The sequence below is a fragment of the Alosa sapidissima genome, chromosome 2 (assembly GCF_018492685.1).
Source record: "Alosa sapidissima isolate fAloSap1 chromosome 2, fAloSap1.pri, whole genome shotgun sequence".
Lineage (NCBI taxonomy): Eukaryota > Metazoa > Chordata > Actinopteri > Clupeiformes > Clupeidae > Alosa > Alosa sapidissima.
Window position 1 is genome coordinate 22,051,929 of NC_055958.1, and position 25,872 is coordinate 22,077,800.

The 25,872-nt window shown below is 42.3% G+C and overlaps 2 protein-coding genes across 2 annotated transcripts in view; one reads left to right on the top strand and one right to left on the bottom strand.

The window, feature by feature from the left end:
- The first annotated feature begins 4,108 nt into the window (after nt 1–4,108).
- LOC121700387 (2-oxoglutarate receptor 1) lies at nt 4,109–5,405 on the top strand. Its single transcript, XM_042083329.1, has one exon. The coding sequence runs from the start codon at nt 4,111–4,113 to the stop codon at nt 5,134–5,136; it is 1,026 nt and encodes a 341-aa protein (XP_041939263.1). The 5' UTR covers nt 4,109–4,110; the 3' UTR covers nt 5,137–5,405.
- Nucleotides 5,406–17,885: 12,480 nt separating this feature from the next.
- hs6st3b (heparan sulfate 6-O-sulfotransferase 3b) overlaps nt 17,886–25,872 on the bottom strand; it is a 45,113-nt gene continuing 37,126 nt past the window's right edge. Inside the window, exon 2 of the mRNA XM_042081035.1 lies at nt 17,886–19,345. Within this exon, the coding sequence (XP_041936969.1) occupies nt 18,634–19,345 (712 nt within the window). The 3' untranslated portion in view covers nt 17,886–18,633. The remainder of the gene's footprint in view (nt 19,346–25,872) is intronic.

Here is a 25,872-nt window from a genome sequence, read left to right on the forward strand (position 1 = left end):
ATGAGGTAGATACAGTTAGGCTCATACGTTTTTGAACCCATGCTAAAGTTGACTAAAAAGAGGAATATAAAATCATCTTTTGGAAATTGAGCTTAATGCCTAAAAGTGAAAAAATGAAGAAATATCCAACCTTTAAGGACAACAATTTTAGGGGCAGTCTTGGCCTATAGGCCTACTGTACTGGTTAGGGCTTCAGGCTTGTAACCGTCGGGTTGCCAGTTCGATCCCCGACCTGGAACAGCTGAAGTGCCCTTGAGCAAGGTCCTAACCCCTCACTGCTCCCAGAGCACCTCTGTAGCATGGCAGCTCACTGCTCCGGGTTAGTGTGTGCTTCACCTCATTGTGTGTTCACTAATTGACGGATGGGATTAATCCAGAGACCAAATTCCTTGTATACACAAGTATACTTGGCTGAGAAACCTGATTTACGTTTACATTTTCTTTGTGAATGAATAATGTATCCAGGATACTATGCATCCTGATAAAGTACTGTACCCTTGGCCTTTGGAATTAAAATAGCCCCACATCATCACATACCCTTCACCATATCTCAAGATTGGCATGGGGTACTTTCCATAAGATCATCTCATTGCAAATCAAACAAGCTGTTAGGCTAACTGAAATAAAACCATGCCAATCTCTAGGTATGGTGAAGGGTATGTGATGATGTGGGGCTATTTTAATTCCATAGTATCCTGGATCCATGAAATAACTGGCCTTTAAAAATAAAAATATGCCTGCCTCTATGGGAATTTAGGGGTGGGAATACTTATAACCCCTGTATTTTAAGGAAGGACATTTATTTATTTACAATACATTATTAATTTACAAAGAAAATTTGTGTCCTTTAAGGTTGGATATTTCCTCATTTTTTTAACTTAAGGCATTAAGATCAATTTCCAAAAGATTTTATTCCTCTTTTTAGTCAACTTTAGCATGGGTTCAAAAACGTATGAGCCTAACTGTATGTGTGTGTGTGTGTGTGTGTGCACGTGCACATGTGTGTGCGTGCAGTTCATGGTTATTTATTTGTGAATGTCCATCTAAATGTCTATGGTAGTATGAAAAGTTGTGTGCATTTCAGTTGTTTGATTGAAATGTCATAACATGTCCTGTAGATGTCATTGTCTCCCTTTTATACTAAAATGATGTTGTACTCCATCCATGCACTTTTTTCCTTATGACTTTATAATAATCATACCTTTTTTAAAAAACATGTGTACACAGTTTTGGTGCTTATGGTAATGTCATAGTCAAAGTCACATTTATTTATCTTAGCACTTAGCACTTTACATATTATAAAATAATAAAAGAAGACATAAAAGCAATACAAATAACAAATAACTAAACACATGAGTATAAAACAATCAATTTGTAAGTGTCAGCCGATTGGAAAACTGATTTATCAAAGGCAATGTAAAATAGTGCAGTTTTAAGTTTATTTTTACAACATGCTACTGTTGGAGCAGATTTAATCTCCATGGAGAGGAGGTCATCAGGAGGTCAAAATGCCTAAATGTCATGTCATCTTGTTTGGTTTTGGCTCTGGGGACTACTAGCTGAGCATTCTAGGATAGCAGGTGGGTATAGCATTTCTGCAATATATTTAGAGGCAATATATTTAGAGGCTTATTGAGAATTGGAGTAAAATGGACTCTTTTCTTGGTTTTGCCTAAGTCTGGCAGCAGAGTTCTGAATGAGCTGTACCTGTCTGATGGATTTCTTATAGGGGGGCCAGTGAGAAGAACAATGCAATGACACTGATAGAATGTGGTGTGGTCAGCCTAAAATATAATTTGTGATGGAATTCTCAAAACACAGTGGTGTGAAAAAGTGTTTGGCCCCTTTCTTATTTTTTTCACACCTAAATGTTTCAGATCATCGAACAAATGTAAATATAAGACAAAGATAACACACTAAACATAAAATGCCATTATTAAATTAAGGTTTTAATATTAAGGGGGTTTGATAAACTGTGGTTTATCACACCTGAGTTCAATGTACAGTATCTAGCCACACCCAGGCCTAATTACTGCCACACCTTTTCTCAATTAAGAAATCACTTAAATCACTTAAATAGGACCTGCCTGACAAAGTGAAGTAGACCAAAATTTCTTTAAATAAAAGCTAGATATCATGCCAAGATCCAAAGAAATTCAGGAACAAATGAGAAATAAAGTAATTGACATCTATGTCTGGAAAAGGTTATAAAGCCCTTTCTAAAGCTTTGGGACTCAAGCAAACCACAGTAAGAACCATTATCCACAAATGGCGAAAACATGGAACAGTGGTGAACTTCCCAGGAGGCCAGCCAAAATTACCCCAAGAGCGCAACAACGACTCATCCAAGAGATCACAAAAGACCCCACAACAACATCAAAGAACTGCAGGCCTCACTTGCCTCAGTTAAGATCAGTATTCATGACTCCACCATAAGAAAGGCCTGCACGGCAGAGTTCCAAGACAAAAACCACTGCTGAGCAAAAAACATTAAGACTCGTCTCATTTTTGCCAGAAAAAAATCTTGATCCCCAAGACTTTTGGGAAAATACTCTGTGGACTGACGAGACAAAAGTTCAACTTTTTGGAAGGTGTGTGCCCCGTTACATCTGACGTAAAAGTAACACTGCATTTAAGTATATATACTTTTTTGATCCCGTGAGGGAAATTTGGTCTCTGCATTTAACCCAATCGGTGAATTAGTGAAACAGAAACAGCACACAGCGAGGTGAAGCACACACTAATCCCGGCGCAGTGAGCTGCCTGCTTCAACAGCGGCGCTCGGGGAGCAGTAAGGGGTTAGGTGCCTTGCTCAAGGGCACTTCAGCCGCGGCCCACTGGTCGGGGCTCGAACCGGCAACCCTCCGGTTACAAGTCCAGAGTGCTAACCAGTGGGCCACGGCTGCCCCTGTCCAGAAAAAGAACATCATACCAACAGTAAAATATGGTGGTGGAAGTGCGATGGGCTGGGGCTGCTTCAGGACCTGTAAGACTTGCTGTGATAAATGGAACCATGAATTCTGCAGTCTACCAAACAATCCTTAAGGTCCGGCCATCTGTTTGTGACCTCAAGCTGAAACGAACTTGGGTTCTGCAGCAGGACAATGATCCAAAAACACACCAGTATGTCCACCTCTGAATGGCTGAAGAAAAACAAAATGAAGACTTTGGAGTGGCCTAGTCAAAGTCATGACCTGAATCCTATTGAGATGCTGTGGCATGACTTTAAAAGGCAGTTCATGCTTGAAAACCCTCCAATGTGGCTGAATTACAACAATTATGCAAAGATGAGTGGGCCAAAATTCTTCCACAGCACTGTAAAAGACTCATTGCAAGTTATCGCAAACACTTGATTGCAGTTGTTGCTGCTAGGGTGGCCCAACGAGTTAGAGGGCAATAACTTTTTCACACAGTGCCTTGTAGGTTTGGATTTTGTTTTCCCTTAATAATAACCTTTATTTAAAAATTGCATTTTGTGTTTACTTGTGTTATCTTTAATAATATTTACATTTGTTTGATCTGAAACATTTTAAGTGTAACAAACATGCAAAAAAACATGCAAACATGCAGAAAACAAATCCTGAACATATTCACAAAGAAGCATTGTGGGGAAGGTTTCCATATAAACTTCCTTCCCCGAAGACCTGATAGGAAATAAGTAACTGGACTGCACACATAGAATCAGTGACCTTGAAGTTGTGTTATGAGTCAGACAGTATGCTTCATTAATTAAACAAAAACACGTCAGTCAAGTTTTTTTTTGTTCTACACAAGGAAATGTGATTAAACCCTGTTGAAGCTTGCACCTGTTTTGGCCATCAGGTTAATTCATTCTCTCTTTCTCATGCGACTGGATGTAAAATCGGAGCTCCAAATATGATGCAGTAAGTTATTATGAAGCAATAGACTTAATGTCATGTACAGTACAAGTACTTAGATTCCTTATTGGACATTTTGTAAAGTCAGCTTTACTTGATATGAATATTCCTATGTGCAAGGCTCTGTGTGGCAGTTATTAACAAGTATTTAAAATGAAGATGTCCGACATATAACAGATACCTAAAGAGTATTTAATTAAATTGTGTTTCTAGGTCCTTGAGCACAACAATGATGGCAGCAAAGAACAATGAATGTGAAGAATATCATCTTGGGGATTTCATTAAGCGGTATTACCTCCCCACCATGTATGGGATTATATTCATTGTGGGTCTCGTTGGCAACATCGCTGCAATTGCAATTTACCTGCTGAAGATCCGTCCCTTCCACAGTAGCGGGATCATCATGCTGAACCTGGCCGTGGCTGACCTCCTCTATGTGCTGAGCCTGCCCTTTCTGGTCCATTACTACAACACACGGAACTGGATGTTTGGTGACTTCATGTGCAGCTTAGTGCGTTTTTGCTTCCATTTCAACCTGTATGGGAGCATCTTCCTGCTCACCTGCTTCAGTGTCTTCCGCTATGTGGTGGTGGTGCATCCGCTGAAGGCAGTCCAGGTTAAGAGGCAGAGCTGGGGCATCATCTCCTGCTTGGCCACGTGGTTTTTATGCCTCATTTTATTCAATCACATGTTCGGACTGATCAAAACAAAAACAATACAACGATACAACGAAGATACAACGACGGTCAATTATTCAATCAATCAAACGGTCTGTATAGACTTTGCCAGCAACGATTCTCCTGAGGTGTGGCTGTACAACTGGATTCTCACCATATTTGGCTTCTTGGTTCCCCTGTTTGTGGTGTGTCTTAACTACATTTGCATGGCCGTGGCCCTGTCCAGGGGGCCACTCCCACACAGGCCAGCACATGTGCGTGCCCGTCGGACGACCGTGCTCATCCTCCTGGTGTTTGTGCTTTGCTTCACTCCCTACCACCTCCTCCGGCTGGCACGTGTGGACACCAAGAAACGGTCCGTGTCCTGCCCAACGCTGGAGGGAGTCAACGTAGTTTACATCATCTCACGGCCTCTGGCAGGCCTCAACACCTTCTTCAACCTGGCTCTGTACACCTTGGCAGGGGACAGGTTTAGACAGGCCTTCTGGAGCCTCTTCAGCTGGAAGGCCAGCCTTCCCCAGAGCATGGTGGCCACTATCCACAGACCCAGAGGACTGTCATGCAATCATCTTTACAAATGAAGCTTGTGGGTTGTTGCACCTATTTGGGGCTTGCTTTTCTGTGTAATGTAATGTCATCCTCTGTACAGTACCAATAGAAATGCACAAGATGGTGCTCTATTTCACTCCTTGCAGTAGAGGTAGGGAAGTTGGAACCTTAAATTCTGATTGGACAGAGACTCCCGCTGAGCCATTATTTTCTTACATTGCATGGGTAAATTATAGTTCATCATACTGTCTGATGTCATCCTGTTTGTGCATGGTTGTTTTTCAGTTGTGCAGACAAACACACAAGGTCCACAAGAAATATAATTCAGTCCTAAAGACTTGGCATCTTAAGAATGACCAATTGCTTACACAAAAGCATGTGTTGCTTTCATTTGTGGAAAATATTGTTTGACCACCATAGCACCTAATTGGTTTACCACACTTTTTTTTATTTTAGGTCTGTCACTAAACAAGACGCCTTTCACAACATGGAGTGTTGTGTTCATTGCTTTTCAGCCTCTCTTGTGATTAAATGAAATTGTTTAGCATTAATTTAAGTTAGTTTGGATTAAAACAAAAATCAAACACTTAAGAGCTGCTCAGTACAGTAAACACTTACTGCCATGTAATCCTCAGCTACTAAATGTAATGTTCATTCCAAACAGCTGCTTGCACAGCACACTTCCTGCTTGCTATCTCCTTTAAACACCTCTATGGCTCTCCGTTACTCTACATGTGGATGTAATTAGTGTTTCTATTTTGGGAATTATTCTTGCCTGGGGGAAATGTTTTTACAAATCAATGTTTTTTCTGTGTTTATGCTTAGCTGTGTGTGAAGTAGTGCTGAGGGTGGTAAGAGTGCAGGACGTTCTGCAAATATAGAAGTATGCCTCACCGCTGATGACATGGAATGCCTCTGTGCTGGCTTTTCAGCATGACTCACCCAAGGAACTGCAATGCACTCGGGAGGTGCAGGATCCAGTCAGGGGCGATGTTCAAGACTAAATTGTGGGTGGGCACGGAGGGTTGGGTCTGAGGGGGATAAATACTAGCCACGCAATTATCTTACATTTTCACATTTTCAAAGACTTCAAAGCCTAATATTGTTTGTTGTACACAATATAGCCCAAAATAACCAACTGTAGAATTTCCATGGCTAACTTATTTTACCACAGAAGATGGCTACCTGCATCAATTCCTGACACTCCCTACAAATGTTTTTTTTTTTCTCAGAGATTGATCTTCTGCATCATAAAAATGTGTTTTTCTAATTATAACCTGTGATCAGTGTTGGGAGTAATGCATTAAAAAAGTAATGTAATTACAGTAATGCATTGCTTTTTGCTGTAATGCAGTAATGTAAGGCATTACCAATACAATTTCAGTAATATTTTACTCGGTACAATTCTCAGTAACTGAAGTTACTTTGCTTTTTAATCCAAAATTGAGAAATGCTCAGTTGGCACCAGAGAAGATTTTCCAATAATTAAAAAAACGTCATCTATGCTGGTCCTGGAATTTGATTGCCTTGTTTAGATGACTGTAGAAAGGGAATTTGAGTTATCTCTGACATTCATGCAACAGATCTAACATGGTTAGGCTATACTTCTCACTTCAAGCAGTGAGAATAACTAAAATGTTGCTTTTACAGACAAAGATCGTAGCCATTATTCTCAAACTATTTGCATTAAGTCTACACCACTGTAAGTGGAAGGAAAGGCAACCAGCAATGATGAGAACCATTTAAAGTCAACATACAATTTCACTATGGCTATATTTTACTATATTAAGTTGTGAGTGACCTTTGGCCTTTGGGGCCTACATTGCCCCATAAGCCATAACTGCAACCATTATATTGTTCTTTTGTTAGCCTTAAGCCTACAGGTAGCTCAGTCATTATGCCATACCACATCACCTCCTGCCGTGTAATGAGCTGCATTGAACACATGAAGATCTATTGAGAACACCAAATCCATATTTCCTGTTATTTTGGTAAAAGTAATGTAAACGTAGTGTAATGCCTTACAATTCAAAGACAGTAATATTGTAATGTAACAAATTACTTTGAAATGACAGTAACAAGTAGTAAATAATGCATTACGCTTTTGAAGTAACTTGTCCAACACTGCCTGTGATCGTCGTAGAAAAAACAATTTGCTCACTGCCAGAACACTCACACAGTTCTCATATATCTTAAAGGTGCTCTAAGCGATGCTGGGTAACGTCACTTCTGTTGATTTTCAAACAAAACAGAGAGCTAGCTCGCTACTTCCTCCCCCTCCCTCCCGTGCTGCTCCCGTGCAATTGAAACTCTCCTATAAGCGCATCTCGTCTGTGATTTGCTGGAACAGTTTATGTTTTTATGGGCTAGGTTTGCCCAGGTTGTTTTTGTTGCCGTTTTTGGAGCTTGGGTTGTCCACAGAGATCACATTTTTTTACAGTGTATTGAGAACACAGACAGCTAGCGGTTGGGTAGGTGATGTTTGCAGTAAATGACATCAAATGTTTTAGCCTAAAAAACGTGTGACATCGCTTAGAGCACCTTATATGCTAGCACGACTAGCTACAGCTAGAAGGCTAAATGATCTGATTGAGAGATGGCTAATAACTAGCTTGGTTCTCACCAAGTATTTTGCAAAGCAATCAATGCCTGTATTTCTAAAAAGCCAAGTGTGTTTTGCCTCTCATTTTCACACGTTTGAAAAAGGGATTGGTGTTCTACTAACAGCAACACACTGGGATTTTCCTTCTTTTAACCCATTCTCGCCGTATGCTGCACGACGCAATATTCTATCTCCCGCCGGTTGCTGCATAGCGCAACACTGAATCTACTGCTGGTTTCTGCATAGCGCAGCATGCTTTTTATTTCATGTTTCCAGGTGCTACAGAGGCTTAGATATTACATTTTGGTAGACGTTGATAATTTTTTGTATTTTTTCAGAAAACCCTCAGGAAATAAGGTTATTTAGTCTAGAATGCCATAGGATTCTGTAGGCGTTTTTAGCAGGCACCACAGGTTACTCTATACAACCACAGGTGGCAGTGTGGTGACTCTATATAAAACATATTGATGTCAATGGGGCATTTTGCCCATGTTCAGGGTGGAAAATAAAAAAGAAGGATTTGCATAAGACAAGTCAAATTGGTGTTTTCAAAAAGAAAAGATCATGGAGAATAAAGAAAAACCTATTTAAAAAATCTTTGTATATTCCCACAAGGTGTTTGGGTGCTCTGAAAATGATAACCAAAATGATTTTTCAGACTTGTGAGGTCTGCTGTTCAGACCCTGAAGGGATTTATTTTCTGTTCATTGTTTTTTGTGAGAGTGTTTCTACTTATCTCAGTAAGAAAAATAAATCAAGAGCCTATGTTGAGTAAAAATATGTTTTCTGAAGGCTTAAACAGAGCCCAGCCAAAAACTCCAATACAATTTGTATCAACTTTGAGGGACAGCTATGACCATGCAGGATTATACAGACCAAAAGTGACGATTTTGTTACATACTATTCCTATTTATGTACCAGCATGCACAATTTGAGCCTCCTACATGGTTTAGTTCTTGCGCTGTGGGCTTGTGAACTTTGACAAAAAAAAGAGGCCGAGCAAAATCGACACCCCCTCCCCCTATAAAACTGGCTGTATCTTGGAAAGTATTGATCTTACATAAGAGTAATTTTACAGTGTGTCTCCTGGGTAACATAGGTACACCTGGTAATTTTTTCAGAATTTTTTGAGACCTAAGTGCGTGGGCCCTGGTTGAACTGACGTGGAATGACCCTATTCCAATGTCTGGTTGAGACATATGGCTATAGGTGTGTGACTAAGGTATGGTAAATGCAAATCCCTCTACTTATTTCTTTAGCAAAGTGGGAGCAAAAGCAAGCACAAGCACCAGTATCTAAGCAATCAGGTCAGCTAAGATATGTAAGATAAGTTTCCTCTTATGAGAATACTTGAGATGTTTAAAATGTTCAGGGATGTTTGCCCAGGCCAGTGTCTATATACTGTAAGGGCACAACACAAGATAGTATTCCCCTCAATCACGAAGATCCTTCAAACCAGCGCTCAAATGAATCATCTGCCAGCAACAGCTGGAATTAGTTTCCAGTGTGCTGGGTCTCATGACTTACCATCTTACCATCACGGCTCTACAGCCTTTTACCATCTTTTTCAAGACCACTAAAAAGTGATATTCCAATGGCAATGGATTACTGTTGGTGGCCAGCCACGTGTTCCAGGGCCATCCTAGACTTGGACAGGCACGGCCAGTGTGTGTATCCTGCCTCAAGCCAAACATGGCCAGGTGGCTCTCTGCTCAACAGACTTCTGTCCACACTGCACCAAGAAACCCTGAGTGCTGCATTTCTGCACAATGGCATGCAAATCCACCTTGGAGAATTCCATGCTCCCCAGTTCAGTGGTCTCAGCCAGGGCACTCTCGCTCTCCGGCTCAAGCGAGCGCTCATAGCAGGGCTTTCTCCCCCTCAATACCCGCACATTGGCTTGCAGCCTCAGGTGTTGAGAGCAGTGAGCTGTTCATGGACAAGTTTGGGCTTTGGGATGATGCAATGTCCCTCTTTTCCTTGGACAATGAGGTAGAAGACCCAGAGATGACAGTAACCCCCACTTGGGGAGAGAAAGCTGCGACTGGCACCAGTGCTGGCAACAGCCTCCGGACTGAGTAGCACTTCCTCCGAGAGCTCCACAGTGTGCTGGACATCCATGGGGCACAATTTCTGCTGATGACGGAGAGCATGATGGAAAGCTGTTTCTTTGGGGCTTGCTTGGAAACTAGCCTGGAAATCCAAATCCAAAAGATTAAGGGTCTGGCTACGAGTAATGAAAATGGCCCAACTCGAAGCATGCATTTGAAAATATCACTGCACACAATTGGATAACACTACGACCAATGTTTACTGACCGATTCCGGATGTCGACGCAATTGGATAACACTACGGCCAATGTTTCCGGACTTCGACGTCGCAGCCAAAGATAATTAATGCGTAGCAAGATGGGTCGTCCTAGTTCATGTCTAGAGGGCAAAGAGGAGTTCAGACAGAGACGGGCTCTGGTTCAGTCCCCGCCTGCACAGGGGCGTGTCACTGACGTATAACTGACGTTTGAACACCTCGGTTCCACGCCAGACAGAAGCCGGAATACAAAGCAAACTTGGTGTACACCTTCATTAAATTTTCTCCGGACTGGAGGGTCATACTGTCACAACATTCTCCTGAAATGGGGAGGAGGGTTTGGAGATCATGATACCGTGTCCAAAATTTGCATCCATTGCTCAAAAAAATAAGACTTTGACAAATTCTGGGAAATTCTTGGATTCTGCCATAGACCTCAATGTTAAAAAGGGAGCCCGATCACTGCATAAATGGGGGATAGTGCCCCCCCCCTCGTGCGGGGTGTATACTTCGGCTACCCTATTTGCATATATTGCCGGGGACAGGAAATGGCCTCTCAGGAAGTATCTTCGTAATCAACCATCTTTGTCGCAGCGCTGTCGTCAAGCTCGTCTCTGGCCCGCCTATATCAGATACACCAATGTGATCGGTGCAACTCGGCTCCATGGGCATAGATAATGAGCATCATTACTCATCGCCAGAGTCACTCGCTGAGCGAACTCTGGATTTCCAGGGTACCATGAAACATGAGTGACCACTGAGTTTGGAGCATGCCATTCAGCTGGTCCCTGTGTAGAGGACAGGCAGAAGGGGTTTACAGCAAATACTTTATCATGCTGAAGAGCAGTAGATTCAGACCCATCTTAGACCTGAGACAACTGAATGCTTATTTAAAACATAATACTATTCAGAATTATTACTTAGCGTGACATTCTCAACAGTGTTCGATTGCCTTCCCACCATAGACCTGAAGGAAGCATTCTTTCACTTTGGCATATTGGCCATGCACAGGAAGTATCAGCAGTTTTCATTGAAGAACAAAATGTAGGAATTCTATGTGAATCCCCCTAACTATTCTCTAAGGGGCGAATTCTCCCATGTGCGTAAGGGTGCATAAGTCAAAAAAAGTGTGTAACTAAGCGCTTTTCAGCCTGGACAAATTCTCCCCTTAACTTAAATCTGTCATTTACGCACGATGGAGTTACGCGTTTTGGGAGGAGCAACCCCAAAATGTTTCTTATGTATACAACTCTTGTGCGCATTCTGCCACTGACGGCACCATTCCAGCTACGCGCTCCTAAGGGCTGTAGTAAGGTCGAGCGCCATTACAAGGTGAAACAGCATATTGCTTGATGTCGGCAGTAGGCCTGGTTCTAAATACAGGTTACACAGAATGTTACAAATTAACATTACAGTATCAAATTTGGTGCTTAATATACTGATACGGCTCTATGTTTTCCCCATTATAGTGTGACAAGGTGCCATATTTTCCGACATTACCTTATCCATGGGGCTACATTGTTAAATAGGGAAAACCCCGTTATAATCACCCCCTTTGGATATTGGAGCTTACCGACTGTGCATCTTCAGTTTTAACTTGACGTGAAGTCATAATCCCATCTCTTACCAACTTGACCGAAGTCCTCCATAGATTTGCACAGACACCTGCACTATTGTCGAGCAGCATCGTTTATATTCTCCTGTCTCTGATTCGTTTGTAATGGAGGCTGGTATTGTTAAGCCAGTCTCTCTACTGTATTTGAACCTGCAACTGCAGGTCTGTCTACAGCTTCATTAGCATAGATATTATTAGAAGCAGCTGCCATTAAAACTTTCTTTCTCAACAGAGTTTTTAAATTATGAATCTACACTCCTCAATCATGTCTTGACTCTTTATAAGCAAACCTCAGAGCAAAAGGGAAATTTTCATTCAGGGTCATAACATAGCCTAACAAAGAGTTAGGCTATGTTATGACACATTTTACTGTAGGCCGTTTGCTATTCAGTTCACCATGCTTACATTTTCAAAATCAAAGACTGGTTTGTGTTCTTTCTGGATTTTAATGGCATTCAGAAGGTCAATGGGAAAGTCCACGTTCCAGGTTTTCATATAAACCTAAATTAACGAGGTGGTGGATCAGTCCGGTTCAATTTTAAATAAATCACGTCTCTTTCATAGAGCCGCCTTGATTTCAAACGTGCGCGCTGTGGGTGTGACAGAAGCAGAAATGGGAGAATGCGCGTAACTGAAAAGTGCCTAACGGCTTCTACACACAGTTGCGTTCCGTCAACGCATGCCAGTGGGTGTTCCCGACAGTAGCCATGCAAATGACTTGAAGTATAACCGTAATTTGATTGGTTGGTGCCGTCCGTCGATTGGCTTGATTGGCCGGTGCCGTCTGTCGGTGCAGCAACAGCTGAACTTCTCAACGCAAGCGACGGGAGAAACGCGACGCAACGGACCCACAATTCAGTTCGGCAACGGATGACGTGAGCCCATGTAAAGTGAATGAGATGCGTCTCTAGCACTGCAACGCACGCAGCTGTGTGTAAGAGCCGTTACTGAAGCGCGTAAAAAAAAGGGTTTACGCGCAATTTATGCGCAAATGGGAGAATTCCTCCCTAAGTGCAAATGTGGCTCTCGCTCCTCTCGTATGTTACATTTTTTGGACAACTCTGCTGATGGCCAGCTTTCCAACAATCCTAGAGTGTCGCCTTGCGGGTTTACAGGTGAAAAGTGCTTCTTCATGCCCACTCAGAGGCTGGGTGCAGCACGCATCTGTTCACTGTGTCATTACATGCAGAACATTGGTGCAGACCTGCATGCTATCCAGAGCTATGGTGACGCTTTGGAACAGCACAGGATGACCTGTTTGTGTCGAGGGAGACCACCCATTCACTGATTCAACAAATCACCGCTGGCCGCAAACACTCTAATATGCCTTTCCACCATTCACGCTCATCCCAGCACTACTGAACAGAATACAGGTCTGTTAAGCGTTGTTCACTGTTAAGTCAGCACACTGCCACTCACGTGCTGTGTTATCAGCATCCTCCTGACTGTTATGGTGCGTGCAATGCACTGACAGAGTGAACGGTTGTGCATTGTTGCCAACGAGGCACTGTGGTATATGTGTTACCTTTGGTTAACATAACGTTCTCCTGAAAGAGAACATAAGGTTATGAATATAACCTCAGGTCTCTGAAGGAGAGCACGAGACTCTTTCATTAGAGGGGATGCATCCCCTCTATTGAAATCCAGGGACTTCAACATCATCGCAACATCATCGCCATTATTTCTTCTCAATCTTTTGATGCGTGTAGCTCATTTTTTGGATATTTTTCCTCAATTCTTACACATGACACCTTTAAAGTGTTTCCTGTGTGTCAAAATAAAAGTCCCAGCCATATCTCATGCATTCAGCATTATATCTCCAGAACGGCTTGACGTACATGCTTCAAATTTGGTACGAGTGTTTTTATGGACTCAAAGATGAAGTGAGTTGATGTTGGAGGTTGAAGGTCAAATGTCAAAGTCAAAAACACCTTGAGTGTGATATCTCAAGAATGCCATGTCACACAAGATTCAAATTTGGTTACTCCAAAAGCACCTTTGCAGGTATCACAATTACCCTACCAACCAGCTAGCATCAAGCTTAACAGCCCCACCAACACCCTAACCAGCAGATTGCATCCCCTTGTGTAATTCCTCGGAATTGCATTTCTAGTTCCTCATTGCGCTCTGGACATGGTCCAAAGGTTAGCTTCAGAATGATTAGTGAGGACTATACTTTCTTGTGGTGTGCCATTATATAAAAGAGTGGTTGGAGATTGGTTCAAATCAATAATGTCTTCCCATTGACTAATGTCTCGTGTTCTTCTTCAGAGAACTGAGGTTATATTCATAACCCCTACGTTCTCTGTGCAAATTCACCAGGACACTACCCCCACTGAAGAATGTTTGTGGTTTTGGCTTTTTATGGTTTTGATTGTTCTATTAGCAGAATGCAAGGATATCTCACATACATGTAGGTATATGGTTAGCTGTGCATAGGTTGGTCTGGAGGGGTGTACATCATTGCCTGACCTTCATAAACAGTATGAACTTGTAAGTTCTTGAGACTTGAGAGATTGTCATATCATCAATGAGAGGTAGTAATAGTCTTTGTCAAATTAAAAGTAAGGGTTTGGGGTGGGTGCATGGGGCAAAGTAAAATCTTTCCTACAGGGCACCAGCACTGTAACAATGTAGATTTGTCTACTGTAATCAATGCATCATAAACAATTTGTTTAAGAGTATATAAAATTCATGGCAAAACATCTACAACTTCTATCATCAAAATGCTTTTGATATGACAAAATATGATTTGATAAATGCAAATAAGTCTGATCATTGTTTTCTGGCAAATCTGTATTTGAACAGATACTTTCTGGGCTACATACCATTGCCTACAGTTAACAGTTAAAAATCCAGTCAATGTTTGGTCCAAACTAAAACCTTTCCATAGCCTTGACTTCAGAGCTAAACTATTATATTAAGTATCTTGATGGAAGACACTTCTATTTCCACTTTAAGTGACTGTTAATCAGGCTCATATTGGGAGGACAGCTCAGACATAAGAGCGTTCAGAGAAATTCCTGTCAGAAAATGAGTGAAGCTTTGGGTGTCTGATGAACACAAACCCATTCATTATGCTCAGTTACTGGAGTGTGTCACCGCTTGTAGCAATTTCCTGCACAGGAAATGCACTCGCCTTTGGCAGGTAAGTCAAATCAGTGTCTGTTAAGAGTACTTCTATTTTTGTGCTCCACCACCGCAGCACAGAAACAAATGACATTCAGGTCAGCAGCACAGACTGTTGCAAATTCAGAGAATTGTGATTTCTAAACCAGAGCATTCTGGATTATTATCGCTCAGCATCAATCTCACCAAACCAGGGGAAAACAAATGCATTGGAAAAAAAAAAATAGTTTAATTATTTGCCCATTATTACCTGTTTTTCCTGGGAACTATTATGGAAGTTGTGCCATAACTACCATACAATTATGGGGTATGACTGATTAGGTTTCTTATTATATATAATAGGTTTCTTATTATAGTTCATGATGTCTATGAGGGTCACTCATCCCTACAGCTCAGTAGTTCATGATGCTCATCCCTCTGCTCTCTTTCTGTCTTCACATTCTTGCTTAATGCCAATCAAAATGATCACGCCCAGTTTTCTTATTTACTTTAATGTGTCCATTTGAGGTCTTCCAGGACATAGCTAATTGTAGCTTAAAACATATTTCATCAAGACACTTATTTTATACATCACAATGTTTTAAATGAATACTGACTCCAGTGATTATGTGTCCATGCACATTAGCACATAACGATAATAGAAAAAAAATCAAAATCTGTTAAACTGTTGACTAATCAATGTTTTATTGCAGCTTGTTTCCTGCCAATAGAGAACTTCGTCCTTTTTATATTTGTGATATCTCCATTTCACACTGAATTTTCTCCTTTGAACAATTATTTTCACCTTTGAGCAATTTCATATACCATTTCTGAAAACAGAGCGAAAGGGACTAAGCATTTATCTGGTATCTCCATTCGGACCAGTTGAGGCTCTATTACAAGCTGTTAAGAAGAAGAAGCACTCTTATGAAGACTTGAAGGGACACAAGCAACCCATATCCCAGTAAAAACAAATGTACAGTATAGCCTAATTGAAGTAGGAAGGGAATCTTTTACTGTATGTGGATTTCCTGGTGGAATAGTGACTTGTATGGTGATGGCATATTCCAGTTGTTTTGAGGACTCCACGAAAAAATTAACCAAGCATATAAAGCAGATTTTTGGAAGTACCTACAGCTGAAGAGCTGTGTAACAAGTTTTGAGATTACACTTGATGATGCAAGTAAGCTGCTTAGCTATTTTAAGATGCCTGAGCCTATACAAAGCCTTCGCTCTTTATAAAATCATCACATGCAGCGAAGGAAGAAAGCAGTCACCCTACCCGGCCTCAAACCCAGGTCTCCGGGGTACCAAACCTGCAGCTTGACCACAACACCCAGGAGCCAGGCTCACTGGTACAGCAGTCATCATGCCACACGTAGCATATATGGTCATTATGATCATATAAGGCAAGTTTGGTAGAGGGACCTGAACCTGAAGCATTGAGGAGGTATAGAATATGGTGCTTTGAGAAGGAAGGAGGAATGGAATATGATGCTTTGAGAAGGAGGTATGGAATATGGTACTTTCCAGTCCTGCCTGGCTAGTGAGGGATGCAGTTAGTAAATGTACACATTCTAAAGTTATTCACAGATATTCTTGTTTATTGCATACCAGTTAAGCTTCAGAACATGGGATTAATGACTGGCAAAGTTGGAAATGTACTGTAAGAATGCCACCTCTGTGGGATTGCCCACTTATCTCAAATTATTAAAACTATTACAAAGTTCTTATCTACACCATTAGCACAATCCCCCCAACTCTATCTCCTAGGAGACAGGTCCCATCTATCACCACATATATTGGTTTGGTCATGGTGATGATCTAATCTTCCATTGTGGAATATCACTTTTTAAAGCAAGCCATAAAACATGCATTGTTTCCGTCAGTATTTCATACAGGCATACATGTGCATGTGCATGCAATCTTGCACACACAAGCACACACACAGACTCAAACGCACACCCTAATTATTTTTCTTTTGTTTCATACAATGCTGGACGGTGCGATTTGACAGGATTACTGGATAATTAATTGGGAAGAGATCAGGCTGTTAAAGAAGTAAAGAAGGACTGGTATACCACTCCTGTTCCACTGTACCATGTGTATTTGTGGCCAGACTGTTTATCGGACTTATGTAAAAGGAATTCAAGAGGGTATTTTTGAGATAACACATTAATAGATTGTTTCTGTTACCCCACCATTTACATGCATTTTTATATAAAGTTATATGCAAAATGCAACGATAATATATATATTTTTTTTAAATTATGGAATGTAGGTGTTCTTCCCTGGGTTAGATCATACCTGTTCCCTGTAACTGCTCTCTGAAACTGGGGGCCCACTAGTTGTTTGCAATTGTGACATTAATTCACTGTTAAGAGAGTTAGTCCCTAAATGTCTCTCTGATGCGTTCCATTTTGTGGAATTGCTCAGTAACCAGGTACATAACTTTACCTTCAGTCCAAGAGACCAAACACAAAGAGGGCCCATTGTACAGTTTGAGGCTCGTGCAATTGCAATGCAGGGCTCTCTAACGGCTATTCTGCTGGCATTAGAAATCCACTCACAGCTCATAATGCCTTCAGCATGGGCTCCAGAATCGTGTAAAGGCAGCAAGTGTGACTGAGAGGAGAACGAGGCCTGAATACTGATGGTCTCATTCGGAGTCGGCCAGTAGACAGCGCCTCACTGACCTGTTTCCTGGAGGACCACATCAATCACACCTGATCCGTACCTCCATCTGAAGGACCTCCGTTTACCACAAAATACAAGTTAGGACGGATGCTGTGTGAAACATCTTTGCTTGATTGATTACTAAAAACCTTTCCGAATGTGAGTTTACTGCCACTTCCTCTACACACTGCATCATTTGGGTGTGGTCTGATTTCTTATTAACTATGACCGCCTCAGTGGATTATCTTCTAATTTGAGATATGTTTGAATGTAGCTTCCAGGGCATTTAGTCAAGATAATTTGTGTCCATAGCATGATAATTGTTTCATTGTATACATTGTAACAGTGTTTTGTGTGCAACAGCATGTTAAACTTAAACATGAACCATGATGATCCTGAAAATATTCTTAACTTGTAATAATTTATTTTTGGCAAATTACATTTGACACAAATTTAATTAATTTCAACACTCACAGCACGCATTCCATAAATGTCAGATATATTATAATGAATCAATATGGCTTTGTAACGGCAAACTTAAAAAACTTCAAGTGTCAACTGACAAGATCACACCTTTGAGCTGTACAGACATCAGCATGAGCAGTTTAATCATACATTTCCTTTTGTGGCTTTTGATTTTTCTTTTATGTCTTTAAAATTTGCAATTTGCACAACTACTAAATACCCATGACAAAACAGCAAGAGCAGTTGAGCACGGAAAGAACAAAAAAAGAAAATATTTTTTAATACATAAGACACCAAAGGGTACTCAAAGGCAGAGCTGTAGAGACACATAGACTTTGCAAATTTAATGGCAACAAAATGTAATTTTAGTGCTTTAAAGGTGGGGTCAGCAATGCTAAATCCAAAGATTTTTGTAACATTTGGTGAAATACTCACAGCTATCGATACAGTTTATATTCTGAGTAAAAGAACAGGTCAAGAGCAGTGGTGAGTTGAGCTTTAACCAGTGGGAATAACCACACTGCCCAAAACAGGTCAATGATCTACCAGTCACCCATGTGACTCTGCCCAGAACACTGAGGGGAGGGGTGGACATAATTTGACTGTTGAGTTTCAAAATAACTCTCCTCTGCAAGTATCACTGACTCCACCTTTAAGTGCAATAGCAGGAGACATGGAGAAAGCGGGAGAGAGAGGAGACGCGTCTGTGCGGCCATCTTTGTCCTCCTCTGACGGCTCCCCCTCTTTCTGGGGGCCTCACCAGCGCGCCACCTGGCTGGTGTAGTCCTCGGTGGTGGCCGGCTCGGGGGGCTCGGCGTCCCCCCGAGCCGGCCACTTGGCCCGCTGCTCCCTCAGCCAGCGCCGCTCCTCGCGCCGCTTCAGCCGCTCCTCCTGGTGCTCGCGCTGCCGCGTGAACTGGAAGCGCTGCAGGAACAGGTCCTTGGCGAACTCGTAGAGCTGCACGTCCAGGTAGTTGAGCGCCTCGATGCGGCGGCGCACGGCCTCGCTGATGTCCACGTTGGAGGCGCGCGTGCTGTTGATCTGCGTGAAGGCCGAGATGAAGCGCAGGTGGAACGTCCGCTCAAACAGGTACTGCGTCTTGCGCTGGAACTCCGTCAGGCCGTAGAAGGCCATGTTCTTGAGGTTGGCCATGGCGCTGGCCAAGAGGATGTGGTTGCGCTCGCTCTCGTTCATGGACGAAAGGTTGTAGCAGCCCACCAGGCTCAGGTCGGCCAGCATGCGCACCTGCCGGTTGTTAGCCAGGTTCGAGGGGCAGTCCATGAAGTCGGACAGGGGAACACCTGACCAGTCGTCGCCATTGTAGCAGTTGGGCAGCTCGTCCTGCGTCGGGGAGCGGCCATCGCACATGTGCAGAGAGGTCTTCCAGGTGGCACCTCGCTGTACGTGCTTCCACTCACTCAGGTAGCGGGACACTGGGTCTCTGAGCATGGTAATGTAGTAGTAGTTCCTGCAGAAGACACATGGCCACATGAGTCAAGAGAACTTTACCAACCCGCCCATTAAAGGAATGTGTGATTAGCTGATGGAGATGATACATGATGATTACATTTCAGAGCTTTCAAAATAATGCATTTGCCAATAATCAACATTAAGTATCTCATAACGTCAAAACTAGAAATCCATAACAACACAAACCATGACTAGTTTTTAAATAGTGTTCAACCTGCACCTTTTGAGTGATTTGAATGATTTGTTTCTCTCCTATGCACTCACAACAAAGTGCTTCAGCCATCAATCAGCCCTTAAACTCTGTTGTCCTACTTCAGAAGAAAAATGTATTCCGCTGGCATTTTAGTGGAGAGAGGCGTTTAAATGAAACATATTCTTTTTACACACATCACTGCCTCTCCTCCAGAGAGAGAGCCTATCTCCTCAATCCTTGTAAGCCCTGGGACAACCAGTGAACATGGAAGAAAAACGAGGAAGCTTTTTTCAATTCATCAGTTCCGCGCAGTGCCAAGGAGGACATTTGTAGGACAGCAGCATGGCGCTGGAACTCCAGGCAACGGCGAGTAAACAGCAAACAGCAATCAGCCAGCTTCCCCATATAAGTTATGCATGTTCCACAGCCATCGACTGCTGCATGGAGTCACAAACTGTGAGGAATTGTTTACAGACACTAAACCTGTTTTTAAAAGTCTCTTATCTCACGCCTGCCAGCAGCTTGAAGCTAGTGTGAGCAATGATGACAGTAGATGCCAATCTCCGCCACAGGTCTAGTATTATGGCATGGCTGCGGATTTAATGAGGTGCAATCGGTTGGACACGACGACAGCCCCTCTGTGTGTGTAGCAAAGCCCACGGCAGCAGAGAGGCAGGTGTTGGCTGGACAGGCCTCTGCCCAAAGGTGACATCCTTAGGCTCCCTGTGAATACTGAGTGAGGGAGTGGACAGCAGTGAAGAGCGATCGGAATAAATTGGAACCTACTGCTGGGACTTTACATCCTAAGCACTCTCTCTCTTCTCACCCATCCACTCTTTCTCAGCACCTTTTTGAACTCCCCTTGGAAAAGTGCTAAAGGGGACAGATAACTGTCAGCCAACTGATGTCTATGCGGTAGCACCTCCAACGGGAATGATGTGTGTGTTTTCTAGTAAGATGGCCCAAGACACAACCAGGCCTTTATATTGGCTTCCCTGAGACTCCTGGTCAACCAAAGGTCAAGTTTTGATATTTATCTTAAAGTTCATCTGAGAAATTTAAGGAGAAATGAGTTGTTATCCATCCATCTTAGTGAAAGGAAAGTTGTGTTCTGGTCTGACTTTTGATAGGTTAGATAACACCTTGGAGCATACCCTCCCACTTGTTATTATATATACAGCATATATTTTGAGATATTCACCAGTCAGATTCTCTCTCTCTCTCCCTCACACACACACACTCGAGTTTGAGACAGCCACGTCAAGCTGAGAGCTGTGATTAGTACCCTGCTAGCGGCAGCTGTACGCTGGCTCTTCCTCTCGGGAGTGGGTGGACGTCAGCAGGCACACTCTCATTAGCCTGTCTTTGGGACATAAACACATGCCGGCAAGTGTTGCTAGCACGATGACCACTGCAAAAAAAAGGTCAGTGGCGAGCACCATCAGTGTCGCACAGCATTAGCCTCAAACCAGCTGATGAGTTTGGCCTCCCTGATAACCTCTCTGAGCAGCCAGCCATTCAGGAGACACATCTCACTCCGTTCACAGCATGATATCCGGCTCGAGATATATCTCACATGATGTAAGTAAGTGCTCCCCAAAAACAACAACAACAAAAAAGTCCTCCTCTCGTCTTAATGACTAATGGAGAAAACAAAGAAAATGACGTGCCTTGTAATGACTCCATGCGCCCTAACTGCATGTTAAACTAGCGAGTCCCACTGAGGAGTGGTTAATCATGCATTAATAATGAATGGGGAGCGTATTGCATCTCGGTGGGCTTCAGCCACACTCTATCCAGATGCTGCTGCATAGCTTCACTAGAGTGGAACGCCAGTAGAGAACGGGCCACTGACTGAGGTAAGAGGCTGCAACACCGAGATCACAGCCACTGTTTACACACATTCTCCTCCGAGACTAGAGGGATTAAAGCTTAGAGAACAAAAGAGATACAGTTACACTCTGCTTTAAGGTGTGCACTCTCTGATCTCTCTCTGCTTTCTCACTGGATTTAGTGGGTGACATATGGATCAGATATTTCAAAAGACTCAAAGAGGTCTTAGAAAAATGTTTCAGGTCAACTCCAGAAATAAAACCAGAGAGAGATGTGAGAAAAGGTCACATAAAAAATATGTTCACATTTTAGTTATCCACTAATAAAGGTCAGAGGTAGTCTTTGCAACTTGTAAATGTTATGGTATGTTTACTAACAATGTTTTGATAGCAAATAAAAATATCAGCATCTCTCAAGAGATTGTTGGTCAGTGGCACAGTGAAAACAAATATAAACATGTGACATAAGTATTTATTCACTGAAAAATGCAATAGAGAGTGCTGGATAATCTGAAATCTGATGACATCTGAGTCTTTGAGATTTCCGGGCAGGGTGATCGAGTCCAGTCATGTGCTGCTAGTCAAACGGGCCACAGCTCCTCAGCCCAAGCAGAGTGCGTGGCAGGACCTCTGTATTTTTTATTTTTTATTTATTAAACTATTTTTTTGGTTGCTTTTCTATGCCTTTAATGCGACAGGACAGTGGAGAGTGACAGGAAGAGAGTGGGAGAGAGAGCCGGGGTGGGATCACGGAAAAGACCACGGGGCGGGAATCGAACCCGGGTCGCCGGCGTACGGTGCAGGCGCCCCAGCCAGCTGCGCCACGGCTGGGGCCAGGATCTCTGTATTCTAATAGCCTGTAATTAGCCCGGGTGGCTTGCCTTCAGACTTCTGCTGCCCCCTGCCTGATTGCAGGCTGCCGAAACACAAACACTGCATTTCACTTTGGCACCTTCCCCGAGTCTTTGTGTCCAAGCTAAAAATGTGAGGTGCTTCACTTAATATTTCGTGCCAAACAAAAGGACCAAAATTCACAGATGCAGGGTCTGTATAAGCTGCAGTTTCTCAGGGGACTGTTGCAGTGCTCAAACAAATGAACAAAACAAACTTAGCTCCAACAAAGCTGGTGTTCAGAGATCCCATAAGAACCATTTTGCATTAATATGCCTCCATCCCCTCAGGCATGAGGAGTGAGACATCACAGTGTCACACTTGGATAAAAAACAATAGCTTTGATCTCTTTGTTTGCTATAATACTGTAGTCTGTTGGCATCAGAGAGGAAATGGTTAGTGCACACGGAAATTTCACTTTGTGTAGCGTCGCAGATTAAACTCACTCAACACCTGCCCCCCCCCCCCCCCCCCCCTTTCTTGCTTTCATCATTAGATGGCATGAATAAGCAGCGGGCTCTTCTGCCCAGTGTGTGTGTTGCCATTTCACATGTTCTCTCTCCTTTTCATCTGTAAGCTTGGCGGGCGCTCAAAGTGCGAGCTTGAGATGGAGCTGCAACACCGGCCAGGTGCACAGGTACACAGGCATGTGCTCACATCCACATTCCCCACAGCAGACGGGGAGACAGGAGGATCTCCTGCCCATCGATTAAGACCATGGCTGGAGGTGCTTCAGTTGATCGAGACATAACTCCAGCACTTCAAAGGGAATGGGAAGCAGGCGCACTATGCTCAATCATGCGCTCTCTTATGTCGGTAGTGGTGTGGCTACTGTCAAAACTAAAACTCCATTTACATTGTTTCTATCAGACATCAATCTTAAATGTTTAACATGCAGGCAATATCCCAAACAGGATTCTATAAAAAAATACTAATAATGTCATTATTTTCAATATACTAACTGTTAAGTCTGAATTTGCTAAGACAGCGTTCAGATATAATGCTCCTTCATCCTGGGATGCACTTCAAAAACAGTTGAAACGTAACATATTCATTCCAATCTGAGGTAAAATTCTGTATAGAAAATGTTGTAAATTATCACTGTGAACGCTTTTAGACTCCCTTGTGATATATTTCCATTTTTATTTATAATGTTAACATACTATTTGTGCTGTGTATTTGCAGTTTGATGTTGTATGCCCCCTCTCCTTCAATTAGATGCTGCCTTTCTTGGCCAGGGTTCACTTGGAAAATATACTGTACCTACTGTCTCAATGTGACTACCCTGGATAAACAAAGGATAGATAAATAAATAAAAATAAATAAAATAAAATAATGTAGTCTAGTTTAAATGCAGATGTTGTTCCGCCTGAAATCAGTGGGAAAGTGAATATGCTATGAATATGCTAAGAGCTAAGTGGAGAGAGAAAATATACTATGCTCAAAGAAATTGTAATCGAGTGTGTGTTCTATTTTAGCAGACCAAACCACTAAGGTATATTTTAAATGATGTATATTCTAACATTAGAAATATTAAAAACGTATAGTTAACCCTACAAGTGCACATTTACACTGCAGTAACAAAGGTTGTGATTGAAGTGTGCCTAACCCACCCCCAGGCTTGCTTTGCACTGTATGTTGAGTTTTTCCTCCAGCCTCCCATTGACTGAGGCTGGCTATTGATTGACCCAACGGCACTGTCACCTGACTTGAGCCAGGCTCAAGGACCGCTGCCCCAGATGAACCTTTAGGGCATAGTGATTGACAAGCTGGCTACATACCTTGAAGGTCATGTAGTGAACAGCAAACAAACCAAAACTTCCATGAAAGGTCAGTGCACCTGACTGCATAGGCTAGGACAACAGTGTGCTTCCAAGTGACAGAGAACTATGCAGAAAGCACTATCAATTACCAAGAGACTTGCTGTAGTCACCATGACTTTTCCCGTGGGTGTGGGGGAGTGGGAGTGTGTGTGTGTGTGTGTGTGTGTGTGGAGAGGGTGCAGTGCAGAGCTGGCATCCATTTAAAGCTCACCTCATTTCTGTAGGGTTTTCCCTACACCCCATTATTCTCCCCCAGACTGGAGCAGGTGATAAATACAGAGCAGTGACAGTGGCCGAGCACCAGGCATGAGGAGAATTTGGAGCCACTAATGTTCCCCCTGGCCAACCGGCAGTACAATTCCCATTGAACATCAGAATTTCTCAAGCCCTCAGGCTAAATATAACAAACTGGGGTCCACACATAGTAGTCTGCACTCACGCACATTCCAAACTAGGCTTGGCTACTGGCAGGTAACAGTGTCTGTGACCATGGCAGACTGAAAGAAACCAAGGACGATTGCATGATGGACAGATATTCTGCTCTAAAGCTCAATTCCTTCTAGTTCTGACATCACTATTGTATTTTATTTCACATGCCCAAGCCTGTCCCTGTATGTGCAATTTCATGGTGTACAGCATTTTGTTTGTTTAGAATCCCTGACAAGTCTTGTCCCCTCGATTTCCCCCAACATTCATGTGAAAATAGACTCCCAACATTCATGTGAAAATAGACTTTGGGAAACAACAACAAAGAATGCCAAAAACCCTAGTCTGATGGGTGAATATCAGTACTGCACACTAAATATTATGTATATTACTAAATATTATCAGGTAACATGACAATATTCAAGTAAGTTGAAACCTCTTGAAAAGTACATTGCAAATCATATCAAGATTTACATCTGAGATGACTAACAATAGAGACCTTTGAGATTACAGTGCATACGTTTTTTTTTTTAAATCTGTATTGAATCTGCACTGGGAGTCCCATATCACTCTTAGAACTCGGTGGGGAATTTCCATCCATGTAAGAAGTATCTTTTAACGTTTTAAGAAGCCTGTCAACAGGAAGAAGTAAAATAAGAATATACTGTATGTATACCCTATGACATCGTTTCCCAACCTTGGGTCGCCTGAGATATCGGGTATCTTACATCTTACACTTTCGACCAGTACATTACATTAAAAAAAATATGAACCCCCATAACATCCAAGTTAAGAAACTAATCAGATCCTTCTATACAATCTAGCTATGTAAAAATAAACTTAGACATTCCGCATGAAATTATCATGGGTAGTAATGCGTGATCAATGTTCCAAACAAAGTAGTAAAACGTAACGTGTAAATGTAAATGTTTACAGGGAACAGTAATAAAAAGAGTAACTTTTGAGTTATTTCCATAGATACAACACAGAGTTGGCCATCAGGGTTAGGGTTGCTGCCATTGAGGGTGAAAACAAACCCTCTACTGCATGGATGTCCATTTATCATATCAAATATCACATGGTCGGTTACTTCATCACACAGAATGAAACACTACCAGTATGAAATTGGTTCACAAAGCCTTACCATCACTCCAGGTCCATTAACACCTCAATGGCACGAGAAGCTTTCATTTGCTCAGAATAATATGCCTAACAAAGGCAATTCAGCCTCTGCAATAAAAACACATAAATGCTTCCCAGCATAATAGCATGTTAAACTAAAAGACAGTCCTCCAGGTTTTACCATTAAATCTGTTACATCTTGAGGGAGCTGTAGCCGCAAGGGTAATTTCTACCTCAG

Coding starts and splice junctions, on each gene's coding strand:
- LOC121700387 (XM_042083329.1), top strand. CDS start 4,111: ATGGCAGCAAAGAACAATGAATGTGAAGAATATCATCTTGGGGATTTC.